At 39.1% G+C, this 20,126-nt stretch overlaps 1 protein-coding gene across 4 annotated transcripts in view; it reads left to right on the plus strand.

Annotated features, from left to right (window-relative positions):
• Positions 1-20,126, plus strand: part of ARID4B (AT-rich interaction domain 4B) — a 95,701-nt gene that overhangs the window by 17,886 nt on the left and 57,689 nt on the right. For all 4 annotated transcript variants that reach the window (XM_068938981.1, XM_068938983.1, XM_068938984.1 and 1 more), the window contains exons 3-5: positions 13,509-13,619; positions 18,444-18,509; positions 19,096-19,186. In XM_068938981.1, the coding sequence (XP_068795082.1) occupies positions 13,509-13,619; positions 18,444-18,509; positions 19,096-19,186 (268 nt within the window). The remainder of the gene's footprint in view (positions 1-13,508; positions 13,620-18,443; positions 18,510-19,095; positions 19,187-20,126) is intronic.

Consider the following 20,126-nt stretch of genomic DNA (forward strand, 5'->3'; position numbering starts at 1 on the left):
AAGAAAATGAACATGACTTTCATTCAGAACAGTTTTGATATGTTAGATTTCTAGAAAAGCAAGCCTCGTATTTGTTTTTGTATTAGCTAGGACTTAGAACACTTATGTTGCACTTTTAGAAGTTTCCTATCACTCCTGTAATATTCAGGACTACTTTACGTGCTATTTGTATAGTTGCTATTTGTAAGCATTATGTATGTTTCCATTTCGGAAATCTAATAAGCACCTGTATTAAGTATAAGCTATGTTATCAGGTTTTTTGTAAGTACTAAAAAAAATGCATTATGAAATTTAATCCTTCATAATAGGATCCCTTTGAGGCTAAAAAAACACAGCTGTAATAGCCACACGATTGCAGGATTTCAGAGCTATGAATATGAGGAAAAGGCAGCTAGTTTTGGCCTAGATAATTTTTGCACGTGTATGATGAGAGGAAGTGGAGACTGACTGCAACAGTTCAGCTTTTAAAACTAAAGCAGTGAACAGATTGTTGTTGAGCAAAGTTGTGTATAGTGTATTTTTAAAATTAGTATTATGATAAATGAGTTCAGATCTAAACAGAGATGAAACCACGTGTATACTTCCTGCCTGTCTCAGACACTGCACAAATCCCTGGGGGTGGAAGAATTAATTTTGACGCACATGAGCACATATCAGATGTGATAAAGCTAGGATTTCTTTTGCTGGAAAAGGATAGAATGTTTTTTTTCTGATCACTCTGGCTATCTAGTAAGTAATTCACACAATGTTTAACAGCACAGATAATTCTTCAAAAGTATTTCCTGTTCTGTAGCTACCTTTATCTCAGTACTTTGTTCTAATTGTGGAGTTTTCTTGTTGATTCAGGACTTGAGTGTGAATACATATAGCCAGATTATGCTTAGTCTGAAGTACTGCTTAGAATGTTACTTGATCATTCCTCTACCTAATTCAGTGAAAGGTAAGTTAAATCAACAGTCTTACTAAAATACATATTAAAGCCTCAAAGAGACAGAATATTTACTCCATCCTTTAAGATCCATTCAAATATCTAGTTACACGCAATATTAAAATCCTTTTTAAAGCCTAAGAGCTCCATTCCTCTGGAAGCCATGGGATTTCTTTATGCCCTAGACAGCTAGATTGAAGAACATTGCTTTTTTCCTATGCAGTGAAAGAGCAGTCAGGCACTGCAGGCCAAATCCCGTGAAGGACTGTAGATGGCCAACCTTTAGGTGTCTGTGATACTTGGCAGCGAGCGTGAGGGTACGCCAGGGGCCTCTTCTGTACTATGAATGTGCAGGCTTATGGCACAGGATACGCTCTTTGGGCAGAGAGGCGGCCAGTCAGCTAAGAGTGACTTTGCGAAAAAGGGTAGAAACTACCTAGCAGTTAGAACAAGACTGTTAAGCACCTATGACTCTTTCAGGCATCCCATTTCCTTGAACGTACTGTTGTCCAAGATCTGCTCTAGTCCTAATCCTGTGCAGGAGTGAGCTGGATGCTGTAGTCAATAAACTGGGATTCCTGTGGCATGGCATCCAGAACTTGGCACCATGGGCCACAGAATCTAAGGTGTGAGCTGTCTGGGGCGGGAGACAGCCAGCAAGGCTAAGCTGGGGAGCCATCAGCAGTCTGCACGCATGCTAGAGTTTCATGGCATGGTATGTGCCACATTAACAGTTCGCTGCTATTGAAAACAGAACGGGCCGCATCCTATTTCCTCCTCCCCTAGGGGGCAGTTCTGGGAGGGGGGAGGGAATCTGAAAAATAAACAACATGAGTCAATGTCATAGTCTTGCCAGAAAAGTAAATGTCGCACTAGAATGTAAAAATATTGTACGTAAATTGTGTGGAATAATCTGCTTGCTTCTGTTAGTTAAGTTTTACCTGGAAAACAGTGTTCGATGTTGGGCACCGGACTTCAGAAAAGATGTGACCTAATTTAAACAGACTCCAGAGCAAAACAATTAGAAATATTGTGTGTGTGTTTGGGGGGGAGGCACTAAAAAATATAGCCGAAGAGTAAAAATTAAAAGGATTTTTTTTTTCTTGTAGAGATGAGACGACTGTAAGGAGGTATGTCTTTTTAAGTATGAAAGCTGCAAAGAAAATGGAAGCATACCAGTCCCCATGTACAGTGCTGATAAATAGCAGCAGCAAGGAATATTCAGATGAGTTATTCTAGAAAACTCTGTAAGCACTGGAATATAGGGCCCAGAGAGAGTAGGGAATATTCACTCCTGAGTCTAAGAACAGATCTGACGGACATCTGTTAGGAATAATAAAGTTAAAATGATCCTACCAAGAGGAATGGCCTTCATAACCTCTTATGTCATTAAGTTTTTGTTTGTTTTTCCTGAGGATCTCATCCATCCTAATTTAGTCTCCAATAAACTGGTTAGACTAAGCTATTTCACTGTTGTTGTAGGAAGTATTTTCTGAACTCATTTTCATCGTTCTTTTTCCTGAATGTCCTGTCCTTGGCCAGCAGTTTCGCATTGAATGAGCAGGCAGCATGAGTGTGGTGGCTTTAAAATCCCCTCTCTCCTGCCTAAAATTTCTCACTATTTTTGGTGTATTCTGCATCTACTGTATTTTTGGTAGGTTCTTGAGTTCAGTTGGCTAACTGCTATGAACACTGTCGCCTTTACAATCATGGCCCAGTGAATGTATGTTCTTAGTTCCTGAATGCTTGAATTCATGTGTAGCTTTAATGTGTTGATCAGTTGTGCTTAACTTACGGAATAATCCATCTTTAGGATGGATTGATTTTTTTTTTTTTTTTTAATCAGTAAGAAAGAAATGCTACATTTTTAACTTTACATTGTATTTACACTCTTTAGTTTCATGTTGGTTGACAGTTGCATGAAGCTTTGACGTTACTTTTGCTACTTCCCTGTTGTTCTCCTAGATAGCAACAATGGCAACAACAAAATCCAAATACTGTATGTGACTTTTCACCTGAGTAATTATGTAATTTAGTATACATTTATTCTGTTCTACATGTTTAGATTTAAAAAAAGTCCTTTATAGATTCTGAGATACAGATCAGTTTCAGTCGTGTACCATCTCTATTTGGTACAAATATACCAAATAGCATATTTTAGAATTTCAGAATATAGTTTTTTTGAAATATCTTTAAACTAGGTAAAGAATAGCTATGGTTAATCAATTGACTTAGCAGGTTCCAGAAGTCATGTTCTGCTGGATTTTCAAATTGGTACATGTCATCTCTTCAACTTTTTATTGATAGATTAGCACAGAAAGACAAACAAATCCTTACCCCATCCTTTTTTTTTTTTTTCCTGGAATAATTAGTTTAGAAAGTGTTGTACTAAGGGTGGAAATAAACCAAGGAAAGAACATACTACTTTTGCATTTGCAGAAAAGGCTATAGTGGTTTAGAGGTGGTTTTTTTTTTTTAAGGGATTTTTTTAAAACTTGGTATGAATTTGCTTCTAAAGTTTTAAAACAATTTAAAGTAGTTTATAATAAATAGGTGCTTAATAAACTACACTTTCAAAGAGAAAACAACCAACGTTCTTAGATAAGGATCTGACCTCAGTTTCTATCCTTCATTCCTATTCTTGCTACCAGTTTTGCATCTGAAAATATTAAGTTTTCTTTTTTCTCTCCACCAAAATGATAATATTTTAATTATCTGGAATAGATTTGCTGTAGAATACAAATAATTCCTTTTACATTTATAGAGTTCAGTAGTATGTACGATGTTGTACTGAATTTTTATAGAGCTTACTCTTTAAAAAGAAAACCATCATTAAATTACTTTGCTGACTGAACTAAAAATGTTGCCAAAGAATTATCAAATTGCTTTCAAAATGCTGCTGTTCTTTTTCTTGAGAATTTGTTGACTTTTTTTTTTTAAAAACTTCACATAGTTCTCTATTAGTTATTTCATTATTTTTATCTTGCACAGTAACCACCTGGACCAATTAGTTTGATTAAAACTATCAAATAATTTTTTTTTTCCTAATCTTACTTGGAACACAAGCATATAGTTAATTTCTTTACAGTCCTTTGAAACTCCCACGTTTTCCGGAATTTAAGCAGCATCTCTAGAAAGAATTCTGGCAGAATTTTAAAACTGAGGGAAGTTATTTAAACCTCATTATTCAAATAATGCTGCTAAGTGCTGCCTGTAGCTTTTAACTTAGAGTTGGAAAAACAGTGTCAAGAGAAAGATTTCATCTAAGTTGGCTTTTAAATATAGAACAGATTAATGACTTTTTTCTTACTGCGTGATTTTTACCATCTAATTGCAAACCTATTATTAATTGCTTCCTTTTGTTTTTGGTTTTAAGGATTTTTAATCTTTGAATAAGAAGTTGTCTCAGGGATTTTGTTTCTTGCACTAAAACACATGAAATCTGAAAGATTTCAAATATCTGTGATTATAAGAGAAACTTTAATTGAGAAACTCCTTATTTCAAGTCAGTTAATACCATTTTCATCTGTAAATATAAAAAAACTTTAATGCTTAGATTTCGCTTGGAACATGCTCCTGGTAGATAATGAAAAAGCATGTCTGATTAAAATTAATGAAGGTGCACCATTTTTAGTACTGAACTATAACGCTAAATAGCTTTAATATTTAGTTAAACCTTACACAAAATTGCAATCTGGTAGCTATGGCAATGATAGACTTCAAACAAGATTTTTAGATTCAATGGGATACACTGCAGGAGCAGGCATTCCAAATATCTTGCCTTCGTGGGGTGTTTCAGCAAAACAAAACAAGAGACGAGACTTACATAGGGGATTATAAAGAAGTGGGATTTTTTTTTTTTTTTGGAGAAAACTAACATCGGTTCTGGAGTATTTGATTAAATATTGTTTTATAGAGTTATATGCTATATTGATTGAAAGAATACAGATTTGCGTGCCTAGGTCTCAAAGTACTGTATAAATATCAAATCTCTACTGCCCTTTGAGCGCGATTATCTGTTGGCTTCCGCTCTGCAGATTTGAACCTGCTGAGTTGTTTGGTTGTACATGAAGTCTGAGACCAAATTAGGAACAGAATCAAAATTCAATGGTTTTCATTCTGTGTCATGGGGAGGAAAATTTGAAATACTGTTTTGTTTGTTTTCCTAAGGGTAGTCACCCTTCTAGTTTTGCTATTTTGATTAAGAGACGAGGTAACCACAGTTTAGATGTTTGGAAATGATACTAATAAGTTCCTGTGTGGAGAATCTAGTTGCTCTGTGCCCGTGACTAGGATAGATTCACTTTTAACTTTTTTTTTTCTTGGAGAACTTTGACTTACTTCTTTAATTTTCCTAGTTAAGACGCAAAGTTGAAATATTTTTATCTTTCTGTATCTGTCACCCTGGATAGATAATTAAAAAACTTAGTGTGATTACAGCTTCCATACCAATTCAACTGTAGACGGATAACCAAAAATAACAAAAGTATGTTTTGCGTTTAAAATGGATACATTAAATAAAGGTGATATTACCTGTGGTTACTGAATTGAGCCCTCTCTTCTGGCTCACTAGGTCCTTCATGATCTTAGAACCTGTAAATCCTATCTATATAGTTGAGAGAGGAAAACAAACTTTTACACATTTTTCAAATTTTAGGTTAGTTTAATGACTGGCTTATTCGAGGTTCAGGAACTAACTAAATTTGAAATGAATATCTGCCTTGCAACTGTAGAGAATAGTAAAATTTTCAGAAGTTGATTTAGTACTTCCAGATGTCTGGTCAGTAGGTTCCATTAACTTCCCACTTAAAAGGTAAGGGGAAGCCTTTTGCTTTTGCCATCATCATATGCTGATGCTTGCTTACAACATTGGGGAAGTCTTATTTTAAAGGCCTAGACTTCCTGTATTGAAGTGAAACTTGAAATAGATTTTTGTTGCAAAACATCCCCCCCCCCACCACCACCACTTGTTTTAGACTTAAAATTGTTCAGTTTGATCATGACATACCTACTTTAGTTTTAAGGGGAAAATACTAAAAACATTGAACCATTATTCTTTAGAAATTTCTAAATGATTTATTTTGCCTTTCTCTAAGCAGTACAACAGTAACAAAAATAAACAAAATCAAGCCAGAGTCTGATCATCAACCAGAAGAAAACTTGCCCAAAGCTCTTACTCTCCTTTCATGTAATAGCCTTTTTATATGGAAAAAGTTGCTTCTGTTGTAGTTATGTTGTAGTTTCCGAGTTTCCAGAAAAATTCCCCCCACTTCCTGTTGCAGTGTTCCCCATTTCTGGGGTGAGAAGATGAGTTTTTGTTTTTTTTGTTTTTTTTTTTTTTTTAAATTCTGGCCTTCCGTCTTTGTTCATTTGTTACATTTGTATATAAGGTCTTAAACGTTTCGGTAAATGTTAAGTCTTCAGAAATCAGTTTCTCTTCCTTGTTGCATTGAAAATGTATTAACATACATATAGTTGATTTCAAATACATTTCTTGTATCATCTGCCAAATTGAGTGCATTACATGTGCTGTAGTAATAGTATTTCCTGAAGATGTGTTTTGCTAGTGTGAATTTTATGTCCTCCTAACCACAAGTTTCCCACAGCAGGATGGGCTGTAAAGGGAAAAATTTACGCTTTTAATTGCACTTTGTAATTTTGTTTAAGAGACGGATTCTGCAGTGTGTTGGCAGATCTCTGCTTTTGGGTGGAACTCAGTTACTGCAGTTTGAAAAAACTGGAGTTAAATATCTCAGTAACTGGGGAGAAAAAGTTTTAATGGTTTCCTTGTGGTGTGTTGTGTCTGGCCCCTCCCCCCCAGTTTTCATGAAGGTAGTTCTTTAAAACTTGTCTAAGAGATGTTGAATTTACTGTTGTTTTCCAAAAAAGGCCATCATTCTTGGAAAAAATGGTAATTTTCAAGCCTCCCAAAAGTTGATGAAACTTTCTTGAAGGACTTTAAGGTGGCTGCTCATTCTGCAGGATAGAATAGGGGAGTGTTAAAATACTGGCCATGTGGAACTTTTGCCTTTCCTTTAAGAAATTAACGAACCTGGTTGAATTGTGAGTAGTAGCAAGTAAAGTAGTGTGGTAGTGGTGCTTTTGTGCCACCAGTTGTGGGACCGTAACAGAAATAGTCAAGTATGTGATGGCTCTGCTTGCAAACTGGGTACTTTCATCTTAAATCATGGAAGACGTGCAAACCATGAAAAAACTTAACACTTCCTTCTGAAAGATAACTTTAAAATACTGTAGTGAGGAAGAAAAAAAGTTTTGACGTTGTTTCTCCTGCTTAATATGAATGAGGAAAATTTGAGATGTCGAGTGGTTTTTTTTTGTTTTGTTTTTTTAACTAAAAAACTGATTTGGATGCCTTAGAGAAAAGGGATTAGAATCTGGAATCTTTGAAAAGCTTTCTCTAAACCTTGGTTATTGAAATTAAACAGATGCTAAATTTCCATGTAGACGCTAAAAAGTCCTTTCTTTTCAGTAGTTCAGGCTTTTTGGCTTTAATGAAAATGTTTCACTCGAGTTGGTCTTGTAGACTAGGTAGGCCCCGAATTTTGAATGCTTAACAGAAGCTGAAATCCTGGCTTTTCAAACTTTGTGTCTATATAAGAGACAAAGGAAAGGTACAGACCCTGTTTTCTCTTTGCATATTAATCTGAAAGCAGTCCTGCAGGCTTTCCTACTAAGCATGTCTGCTATGTGTGTAGATTGCATGCTTAATCTTGTTTTCATGTGGTTTACTTGGAACATCCTGTGCGTGGTGCAGAGGAATACAGATTAGGAGACAGAAATAATATATTCATACACACTGTATTAAAAGTGCTTATAGGCAAGGGACAATGTAAAGAAATTCTGTCAGTTGCTGCATGATATGACAGACTTTACAAAGCAGTTTGGATATAGTAGTGCAGCATAGCTGAAAGAGGAGGTGGGAGGATGATTTCATCCCACATAGATGGAAAATATCTAAACATCCAGAAAAACTGGAGAACTGACCTCTTTAACAGCCTTAAAAGGTATGTAAAAGCATGATACCGTTGTCTTTAAAAATCCTATTTTTCAAATGTTTATTGCAAAGTGATCTGTAGGGTACTTCCTCCCTCACATGTGGAAGATCAGAACTATAAAATTGACATAAACGTCCAAATTCAGAAGATGCAGGTTCTTTTATGATGTGGGCATCTGGCCATTTATCAATTCTTCCCAGTATAATCAGCTTGAAGGCTGGAGCGGAATCATTCCAGAAGTCCGTTTTGCCTGCCAAAGAAAATTCAGCCACTGAATTGGTGGAAATTGCTGACTGGTCACCTAGAGACTGCTCCTTATTTAAGTGGTAAACCAGCTTTTCAAGTGCAGCAGTCTGTGCTGCATATAGAAAATCCTGTCTGTACATAAATGTCCATAGCAGTTGTGAATTAAGATAGCAAAGAAACTATTCTTCCTATTTCCATTAATAGAACAAAATTAAGCACTAGTGAAGCTGTTGTCCGTTAGCCTGGATTTCCTAATGGGAACTGCAAACTGCAGAAAGTGACATTCTCTTGGATAGGAAAGAAAGAATAAGAAGAAATGCAGAAATAATCATTTAAAGCTGGTTGGTGGTGGTTTGTTTTTTTTTTGGGGGGGGGGAATGATTTAGGGTATTCAGCATACTATGCATTCTAATACTGTTCCTGAGGAATTAAACGTACTGTGATGGTATGCAGGATTTATGGTATCCGTTTTCAGCTTTTGCTGTCAGGAAAGCTGGTTTAACAACAAAAACGGGATTTACTCTGTTGAAGGCCCCTATAATAGCTTGCTTTTACCCAGTGTATAGTAGGGTATGTCCGTAGCCCATCCCTCAGCATTTAACTGATTTCATTATTAAAGTCTCTTTGGGTGAAGACGGAGTGAAGCTGCAGGCGTCTAGGTTAAGAAGCCATACCAAGGCTACAGGGGTAACTGCAAGTGTTAAGTTAAAACGTCACCACCCCGACGGGACAGGACGCGGGGGGGGGGGGGGGGGGGAAGCAGAGGAAGAGTGCTCTGCGCCGGCAGGGCCGAGGCGCAGCTCCAGCACCGGCCCGCTCGCGGGAAGCCCTGCGTGTGCAGCTTTACCCGGCAATCGCCTTAAGGAGGAGACAAATTTAGTTGAACGGCAATCCGCCTTTAATCTACCGGAGGCCCGTGCGCCTTCAGGCAGCGCGGGCGGCGTGGCGCTGGCTGCCGCGGCGGCGCTGTGGCCGCTGGCGGGCGGATGGAAGCTTCTGGCAGCTTCCAGCCTGGGCCCCTCCCCCCGCCCATCTGCTCTTAAAGCGACAGCGGCGGCGCGGCGCGCGGCGGCCGTTTTGTTTGTGCACCTGTTAGCCGCAGCTGAGAAAGTAGGTCAGCTGAGTAAGCGGAGTGCCGCCCTTGTGGTCTCCGCAGCCCGTAACGGACCGAGGAAAGTAATCCGGCGTTCCTCCCGCCGCCTTGCAGAAGCGAGGTCCCCAAACCCTGGCGTCTGCTTGGAGAACTGCTGAAACGGTTCCCCAAGCGCCCTTTCTCGACAGCGAACCCTTCCCGCTTCAAACAGCTGCAGGGAAGACCTGCCTCCGGCCTCTTCCCAGCACCGCCGCCCCGGGCCGGGCAGCCCTCTGTGGAGAAGGGTGCTGGCGGCTGGCGTCGCCCCGCGGAGCTTGCGCGCGCCACGCCCGAGCCGCGCTGCGCCCGCGGCGGCTGCTGCTTCCGCCGCTCCGGAGGCGGCTTTAAATAGCCGCCTTCCGCTCACCGCGGGGCGGGGGAAGAACACACAAACACGGCTAGGGATTGCCGCCCTCTTCTCTTCTCCCTGCCTGGCTGTAGCTGCCTGAACTTGGAGAGACCGCAGGGACGTAGAAAGGGGGCGGGCGGGCGGGCGGTCGCAGTGCCCGGCGGGGGGAGGTGGCTGGCGGCGCCGCTTGGGGCGAGCGGCGGCGCGTCTCGCCGGCTGGCGCCCTAATGAGCGGCTCTCAGGACGGCAGTTCTTATCTGCCGGTCAGGAAGCGGGTGAGATTGTGTTCAGGTGTGAAAGGTGAGGGGAAATTCAGATTATCTAGCGTTTTAGCATAAAGCGAAGGCTGAGGCTGCAGCCCGGAGATCGGGGAACAGTAACACATAACGGGGCTGTAGTAGCGCTTGTCTCCAGCCTGAGTCTTTTATGATTTTGTAAGCGACTTGGAAACGTTTGACCTAGGGTAGTCCAACAACACACCTCTCCCCTTGCCTTAAAGAAGGTTGCAATGCTTCATGTTAACGTCATTTCAGAGTGCTTATATTGCCTTTTCCAAGAGTACTGAATTGTGTCCTCAGATTTTTGGCTCTGTTCTTAACCATATCATCTTTGGTAACTTGTGTTGAAAAGCAGAGAAAGTAAGAAAAGCAGACCCCATTAAAATATGTTAAATAGGCAAAGATGCATTCAATTTGAGAGTAAGGATGTTTAGTAAATGAAGTAAATACAGAGCAGAAAAGGGATAACAGAAAGGTAAAAATAGCTGTGTGCTTCTTTTAATCTATCCAATTTTGGTGGAATTTCATTTACAGTTAGTGAAAACAACAAAGTTGCAATAAGAATTATCTGAAATGAATGCCAGGCTTTGATCACTGATGTTTACTTGCATTCTCTACAATGGACCACATGCTGCTAGTTAAGCTTTCACTTACCGCTTTCAGCTGAAATGTCTGAATGAGTGAAGTATTTTGTAAATTTCAGTTTAGGTATTTTTTTTTTTTCCAAATCACTTATTTGTGTTTCAGTGAAATGATAAACTTTTCCAGCAGTTTTATCTTAAATGTATCCATTGAAATCACATGGTTATTGAATACTTTTAAAACCACTATGAATCATTTATAATTTTTAATGTATTCTGTTGATATAAATTCTCCTAACAACAATTGCTCCGGTTCTGTATCTTTAGTAAACATATCTACAGTGGTAAACAAATGGTCCGTGTGTTTGTTGCTCTTTGAAATTACAGTCATTAGAATCATAACTTCTTTCACTGGATTTAGTTAATATTTATCTGTTGTAGAACTTAACTGGAGTTGATCTAGGTCAGGACTTGAAATTAGCTTGTGTGATAGTAGCAGAAATTATTTTTACAGAGGCTCATTCTTCAAGTGAGTATTCTTTTGGAACGTTTTTTTTTTTTTTTGGTTTGTATTTGTTTGCTTTGTTTTAAGCCAGGATAGTGATAAATTAATCACTAGTATTAGTGATTAAAAAGTGTATAGTTACAGATTCAGTAAGAATTTAAAATTATAGAGGAGCAGGCAATTCTACAATCAAACTATTTGTAGCCTTTGAACTGTGAAAATATTAAGTGTTATTTAAAGTAGTAAACTTCCAAACAGTCAAAGACTAGACCTTCACATTGTCTTGCTTCCTAGTACTACAGATGCTTCTTTAAGTAAAATTCAGCAGCAGTGAAGGAAGTGTTCTTTAGTTTCCATAAGTTAAAATTAATACTATGACTCCAGTTCTCAATATCATATATTGGGGTATACGGAGAGGTATAGGTTGCTACTGACACAATTGGGTCTTGTAGTGTGTATTCACAGGAGAGATCTAGCTATGTGTATTTGTGTCGACCCAGTTGGGATCTGTGTTTCTTCATAAACTGATCTCAATAATCCACACTTTCATCTAAGTTAAGAAAATCTAAGGGCATGAAAGGCTATCAACCGTTGAGAGTTTGGTTATTGAAGAATTGGGGAAGGTAGGAGGATTCTTAACCTTTCACAACCTGACTGGTTGCGCAAGAGCATCTGTCACTGCTTTTTCCCCTTTCAGTCCTATATTGTAGGAAGTGGTCAGTTGACCTACTGAGGGCACTAAGCAAAATCAAGGTTATCATCATTTGAGTTCCTGTTTCGGCCTCCTTCCAACTGGAGTAAGAGGAAAAGCCTCGCAGCCTGCCTTGAAGGCAAATACATTTGGACTGTTATGGGAGCAAGAAGGAAGTGTATGTCAGCATGCCAACACTATTAACAGATCTTTTACATCTCAGTTGAATTTTACTGTTATGGAATCTGTAATAGGTATGGATATCTGTTCATGAATATAGTATTGCTCCTTTTTTCTCTGGTGCAGTCATATGTGCATGCAGAAGGAGAGAGAGATTCATTAGAGCATTTCTGTTACTGGTTGTCTTAACAAGCATAGATTGATAATGTTTTTCTAGTATTATGGAGTAGATGACAGAGGTAGACTTGAACAAAGAATCAAGGTAAAATTTCATTAATACAGAATTAACGTTGTCCAAGTAGCACCTCATGTCCCTCAATTTTCCAAGTTTTGCAAGGTTTAAATTTCTGAAAAATCATGCATTGAAGAATCCAGGAGTATAACTGCATGCCTGTATCTCTGTCCCACTGGAGCTGGAAACAGCTAGGGGGATTTTTCTGCTACTGAGTGCAAACACTTCAGGGAGACATAGAGTACTGTTTGAGGCTATAGGAAGTATGGAAGACTGTGTTATCTCCATGTCCTTTCCAGGGAGAACAAGGATGTGCCAGAACTGCCTGTTGTGAGCTGTGTTTGAATCCCTAGAGGTGCACAAATACGACGTGGGCTTAGACAAGGACTTAGATCTCTCCTTCTGGTTGTTGTTTGGGGTTGCGTGGAGAGGGGCTTGCACCTCCTGGAAACGTAGCTCACTCTGGTCACTTGCCATCCTCTGGCCTCCCTTCTCAGCCAGCTTAGATGAAGTAACATGGTGAGGCAGTTCAGATATCCACAATCACCTCTCCAGGTTACACCCCGATCAATCGTCCTCCTTTGAAGGAGCAGAGCCTTCATGAACCCACCCTGCATACTAATTGGACCCATTTCCCTCCCCTCAGTCCCCGCCCATAACACTGCTTTCTCTCTGCCCTTATTTCCTCTTTCTCTGTTCCGGTGTCACCTATTCCTGTGTTACTTTTTGCAGGACGACTTTTTCCTCTGGGCCCTTCATCATCTTTGTCCGTTCATCCTGCCGTTGTTCTCCTAACGCGCTCTACCCCTCAATCCTGTCTTCTGGCAAGCATCCACCTATATAATTTATTTTCTTCAAAAATACAACGACAAAAAGCAGAGTCTCTTCAGCGTGGTTTTACTTCATGGAAATTCTTATTTCCTTTTTGGGGGGGTGGAGGGACACCTAACATCTTCATGACAGGCTTTGAATTTTGAGGCAATTAGAAGAGAAGGTGGAACCCTTGGTTGGCCTTCTCCATTGCAACAGAACTGGCCACCTGCCATGTCTTCAGGTGGTGCAGAGGTTGGAGGCTTACACAGCAACATGTTGCAGACAACTATGGTCTCAGTTTACTGTATTTACGATAGCCATTGCATCAGCTTGCTGTTGTAGTCTGTGTTGCTACTACTGTAATAGACGTAGTAGTAACTTTGAGTAGACGTAGTAGTGCTTTGAGGTTACATTTTATTGGGTTATTTTGTAATAATCTGTCAACAGCTAGGAAGGCCACAAGTAAGAGCTATGTTGCCAGTGGTCCTGTGTTTCTGAGGACTAGGGTGGAAATGTTTGAGTAATTAAAAACCAGATGTGTTCTTTTTTTGTTCCAGGCCATTGATGAGCCTCCCTATCTCACAGTGGGCACTGATGTGAGTGCCAAGTATAGAGGAGCCTTCTGTGAAGCCAAGATCAAGACGGCAAAAAGACTTGTCAAAGTCAAGGTATGCGATTTTCCTGCTAACGCTTCATGAAAAACATCGTTGACGTTTAAAATAACGTAACATGAAACTTCTTAGTCTGAAGAGAAATAAGAGGCTATCTGTTCCTTGAAGACTAGCAGAGCGATCTTTGAAAGAACAGTATGCTTGTTTTGGGGGTGGAGGTTGTGCATTTCCCCCCTCCCTGCAGTTGAATAAGTACATTGTTTCTTTTACTGCTTTGTCATCTGCCTGAATCCCCTATCTGTGCCCTTCAAAGCCATAGGCTGACCTTAAAATAATTGATTAAATATGACAAATGTAGGTTTATGTACAGGAGAATGCTATCAGGAAATAGCTAAAGCTCCTCAAAGTAGGTTTAAGATAGTTATTTTGGGAAGGAGCACAGGGCACTGCCGTTTAGCAGTGGCAACTACATAATGCTTCGGGAATAAGATGAAACCCTGCTGTCTTCCAGTGAAGACTCAGCATATTAAATCCTATAGAATAGCAAGCAGGAGACCTTACCTAATCTTTATGGTGACTAATTAATGACTCTCTCAGTCAATATAAGCCACATGCAGTATAAATAAAAATTGTGGAGAGTGAATAGAAGATAAATATTTTAACATCCCTTGGAAGTTTACTGCATTGTTAGTAAAAATAAAAAGAACAATTTGGGGGCTTGTTTACAAGTAAGTATGTATTTATACCTCTACTTGTATACAGTAAGTCTACACTGTAAAATGGCCTTACATTTCTATTTGGATAGTGCTGCCTTAAGAGCTTCTAATCTGGGAGCAGGCACTATTTTTCTTCTCTGCCTTTCAACCTCATACAGAAACGTAACAGGGCAGGTTCAAAAGCTCTTTTGAAGAGGAAATTAGAGTGGTAATATACTGCTTAGATGCCACACTTACAGTAAGAGAATATTTTTCTTATATCTACTGTAAAGAGAACTGACAACTTATGCACTGTGGGTAGAGGTGATCTGTGAAACGCAGGCCTCCGTTATAAACGATCATGCATTGCTTGAACCTACTGTCATGCTGTGGCAGATTTTTGCCTGCAGCGTATGTAAGGGAGAGAGAGCAGGCCATCTTCCAAAGCCCTGATGGGGAGGACTGTTGTCGCTTATTTGATGATTAACATTAAGTACAATGAAAAGATGCAGGTCTTAAATCTGACATTTTTAAAAAGCCTTTAGAGCAAATTAGTGGTGTTTCCATTTCATTAATCATAACTATTAACTGCATCAGCTGGGTTATGTCTAACAGCACCATTGAGTTTAATCTATTAAGTATCTGTATTTCAGCTGTTAAGTATTTAAGTACAGGAATTGTGTTGTGCCTAAATCAATTAAGCCTTAACTTTTTTCAGCTCCTTCAGAAGACTTTCAGCCTTCCTCCTTAGATGGCCATTTGCACTTGAGAGCGTTTTCCATTGAGAAGTAGTTTCTTATGGATTTGTTGTAGCTAGGTCACTGCAGTAGTTTGCAAAAAGATCTTGAAATGAAATGGGATAGAATTTTTACTATGAATGCTTTGTGGAGTCTTATGTCTAAAGCTCTGTGGCTCTGAGTTCCTGGGGGGCTTGTGTGTGCGTGTGTTTATCTTTGCTATCAGTTACTCCATAACTTAGGGCAGTAAGGTCTTCAGTACTGTTACTCCTTTGTAGAGTCTTGTGATTTATGTATTTAAGAGTGTGGTAACAAAAATCTATTTACTCTGCCTTTCCTCAACCAAGAACGTATGCTCCTTAAACATGACTCCGACACCTTGATTTTCCTCAAAAAAGCTTTTCAAAAAGCTCTTTCTGGCGCATAGAGACTTCCTGAGTATTAGCTTTTGGCAGGATTCTTACTATCAGGTTCACTTTGTCTGGAGTTTTGTTCATTTATCCTCTGTGTTTATCTTCCACTTGTTTAATCCCACATCTTTTATGCTTCAGTCATCTTTGCATTAGTTCTCTCTTCCTTGCCAGGAAAGTCGGTTAGCTTCCTGGTATCGATTTTAGCTTGAAGATTCCATTTAAATTTCATAACTTAGATGCCCTATTGAGAAAGGAGGAGGATGGCAAGAAATTTTTTGTGGTATAGAGTTAGGTAATTTTCAGGCAAGTGAAGTACCTTTCATTGCTTCTCCTTTTACCTGCTCTCTTCCTCTGCTAAATTTCACTTCTTAGAATATTTTGAGGGGCACCTTCATGAGAATTTTTTTCCCCCCATCACCAGCATAATTCAATAACTTTATTCAATTTAACTCAAGTGCAAGGCATTTTTCATTTTGATATCAACAGATACCTTATTTCACAGTTTTGTAGTCTTTGGCAAGTTCTGCGTATGCTACAGAATTTTACATTAACAATGTAGATACATTACACAAATTGTTATGGAAAGCAGTAGAACTAACAGAATTGCCTGGGCTTCTGAAAGGTGTAGAAGGCAGTATAGATGTGACTAAAGAGCCAGGCTTTTGGCCTTAGAACAACGGTCGTCCACTCCATCCTCAATAGCATCAGTTATACCTTTTTTTCAGAGTGGTATTTAAGCCAGTTTGTTTGGATAGTGTCTCCAGGGACACAACCAGCACCATCATCCTCACCTTCTTGTATTTAGATCTCTCACAGAAGTTTCAGAAGAAACTGTTTTCAGGGTCTGGCTTCATTAAATGGAATCTGTTGAAGCATCTACCTTATAGAGCCTACCAGGACGGTCTTTTCAGCATGGTGAGGAAAAGGGAAATTGCAACTGAATCTAAACAAATTGATCTGCTGGATGTCTTAATCTTTTACCTGAGACAGAATAGACTTTTAAAACCCACACTGACAAATACTGACATCACTGCCATCAGCTTCAAGAAAGGCCAGTAGTGCCACATTGCATTTGGAGTTTGAATATTTCTATTAATGTTCTTCTTTTTTCTTTTCTTTGGTTTTTTTTAAATACTTATGAAGCTAAAGGGGTTGCTATCAAGATCTTCTCCTGAAACAGAGGCAAAGTCACAAGGCATCTTTAAAAGAAAAAGCCCATTTTGAAATACAGAATAGCAAGTTACTGTGTTCTCCTTTCATCTAAGTACATCGTGGCTGGCACGTTGTTTTGGATAGAGTTCCTAAACGCATTTTACAGCGAAAAAGATGATTAGAGCGAGTCAACTAAAACAGATGTCTCGTAAGTCAGAATTGATTTACTGGATATTCCAGCTGAGTGAATAGGGACCACTGTGTGGTCACTAGTGTCAGATATTGTGCATCCTAGCTATGAACTTCTGATTTCTGGATAAATTCCAAAGAAGAGAAGAGTAAAGATCTGTATCTGTCAGGTTAAATTTCAAATGGTGGCCTTGACTGTGTTAATTCCTACCCAGAATCTTTTGTCTGGCTTTCAGTTCATAAAATATGATTTGCCTCTATCCATCTGACAGGAAGTATTTGCTGTCAGTTAGTAGGACGATGAGGCTCTAAAAAGTACATGCTTCCACTGTGTAATGCCGTGGTTTTGACAAAAGATGGACGAGATTACTATTTCCAGAAGCAGCAGTGAAGCGTTTTAGGGCATTTATTTTGTAGTCAGTCAAGATAGGCTCTCTTCAATGCTAGCTACAGGTGGTGTTCTCAGCTGTTAGCTGCTTTCAGGGTTTGCAAAACCCCCTAAACTGTCCTCATGAAGAGGCTCAGTAGGAAAACTGGTGACAGAGAACAGTGTGTTCTGAAGCAAATTCTGCTGTCACTGTGTTGTTTTACAGAGAAACCAGCTTTGGGCACGTTTGTGAGCTAAGTCCTCGTATTTGAAGTAGGATTGCTATAGCTTAGAGTTACCATTAGGCAGCTGAATCTCAAGTACATGCTTAACCAAAAACATCAAAACCTTAGGCCAAACAAGTGTGCTCTGGTGAACCTTAGCACATCGTTTTGTGTGTTTGCGTGTATAAAATGTACAGATAGGTAATGCCAGAATGCTCTCAGAGTTTCCCTAAATTTTTAAAACCAGAGTGGAATTAAAACTTTAGGTGCAAGTGATTGGATGATCCTGTGACTTTGATTATGACGAAGTTAGTTTTCAGTGAAATGAATTAAATTGGAATAGTGTCTGAAGTAGTTAATCATAGAGTGATCTGGAAATTCAAATTTATCTGAGCACAGAACCTATAAGATTAGAGACCCTATCAGTGACACAAGAAAATACCCCAGAAATACTTACAGGATTTACTTATTTTAGCGTTGAAAGTCTGAAAATATAGTAATCTAGACATTTACATCCTGTTCCTAGCAACATCTAGGCTAGGCTGACACAAACTGAAAGGCTACAGAATTCTGTTTGGGTTCATTACTGACAGCAGTGCCCTGTGCTGTTTTGTGTGGGTCTTTCAGCTGTGAGTGAGGGAAATGCTTTTTAATCATCAAAAGCAACAGCCAAAAAACCATGATCCGGGGTTAGATGTAGGTGTGAAAACTACTTGGTTTCAGAGCATCGAAATATAAATGTTTCTTAAAGGTTTTTTATGCTCAGAGCTTTTTAAACTTTCTCCTCTTCTCGTTTGGCACTAGAGCAGAACAAAATCATTAAGAGAACTGCAGAGACATTAAACTTGTTGATAAGCTGCTGTTTGTGACTTCCTTTAGAGTTCTGCTCCAAAAGGTTGAAAGTATTTTAAAATATTTCATTAGCAACTAAGAGATTATCTCCCTGTGTTTCTAAAATACCTGAATGAAAGACTGTTTCAGCAAGCTGAATGATTATGGTGACTAATTGCAAGATGAGAATAAGAGGCTGTCTACTGACATCTGCACGTGCTTATGCTGCTCAATTGTATCAAGTGATTGTCAGTTGAATTATGTTTTTTTTAGGTAACATTTAGACATGATTCTTCAACGGTGGAAGTACAGGATGACCACATAAAGGGTCCCTTAAAGGTAATACCTTTATTTCGTTTCTGGTAACAATTTGGAAAGCATTCTTGTTCGGTGTTTGGCATACGTGTAAATGCAGAGATGTATATGAGGTGGAAGTGAAAGGTGGAAGGCTGATTTTATTACATAGGGCAGATAGTATTTTGGAGCATGAAAGGCAATGCGGCAGAGCTATACTCTTCCTTTTTGTGTTGTTTTTTTCCTCTGTCGTTAAAAGGTATGCAGCATACAGGCTGATGCAAGCCTCTCTGTTCTTTTCAGCCTTAAAGCTAAGAACTTCGGCTGGCTCTTTTTAAGTCACTGTTGCTTTGGAAAACTCAGCTGGAGGATTTGATGGGCAAGCTCTTATACAAGAGAATGACATCACTCAAATTGGTTCTTGTTCCCCACCTGCTGGCAGGAAAGGATCAGCTCAGTTAGTTGGATTATTTTAAAAGAAAGAAATTTTAAGGGGTACAAACACTTTAAATGGAAACTGGAAAAGTATGGTGTATATTTAACACAGTTTGTAGAAATTAACTCTGTTTGCTAAATACAAAAGTGTGAACTTTGCCTGTTTCGGAAGCCCTCAAATGCTTTTGTATTTTAGGTAGGAACTGTTGTAGAAGTGAAGAATCCAGATGGAACTTACCAGGAAGCAGTTATCAACAAGTTAACAGATGCAAGCTGGTACACTGTAGGTAAGAGGACTAGTTATGTGTTTGCATAAAATCTCATTATTTAAAAAGGGGCTACTAACATGTATTTTTCTTGGATAAATTTTAAGCATGGTGTGAGAGGTGTTTTGTTTTTTTTTTTTTTTTGAGCTGCATGTGTCTTCAAAGTTTTTGTTTATACAATGCATGCATATACATCACACAGACAAATTTATTTGTGTGCACACACATACAGAACCGAAGCCCACTATGGAAATATATATATATATTTTTTGTTAAATTACTTCCTCAGGGAAAAAACCTTAAGTGAGAAACTATTCTTGACAAAGTTTATGCTATGCAGCTGTGTTCTGGCAATAATTGATTACTTGCATTTCACCCTCCTTTTTTGACATGATTAAATAGTAACTTAAGCTCTCTGCTTAGCTGGAGTGAATGGGTAGCCTAGCAAAACCTTCAGTTTTTGAACACCAGGCTATAGGAAGCCTCCATGCTTTCCCACTATAATTGTCCCCTTCATTAATATCACTTTTTTAGCTTGTCTTCTGAACAGAAAGCAGTACATGCTGTAGCTGCTCTGCAGCTCTGCAGATCGCTCTTTGGCAGGTAGTCAGTCAGGGGGTATGTACGTGCTTTCTTACGGACCAGCCTCGAGTCTCATGTGTTCTGATCTGCTTTCAAGCAGCTATCAGGTGGGCAAGAAAAGCAAAAGCAAGTAATTTCAGGGACCATGCTTGCACTAGGCCTATACAGTATGAACTTTTAAGTACTAGGACCACCTTCTGCTGATATCAATTGAACCACTGGGCAGTGCAAGGCAGGTGCATAATGCCTATACTTCTGAGACTTTAGAGAAAAGTAACATTGCCAGGTGAAGGATAAGATTGTGCTTAACGCTTGAACGTTTTTAAGAGCTAGGAGAAAACTAGCTTGAAAGACAAAGCTAAGAGAAATTTAATTCTGC

This window comes from Struthio camelus, chromosome 3 (assembly GCF_040807025.1).
Source record: "Struthio camelus isolate bStrCam1 chromosome 3, bStrCam1.hap1, whole genome shotgun sequence".
NCBI lineage: Eukaryota > Metazoa > Chordata > Aves > Struthioniformes > Struthionidae > Struthio > Struthio camelus.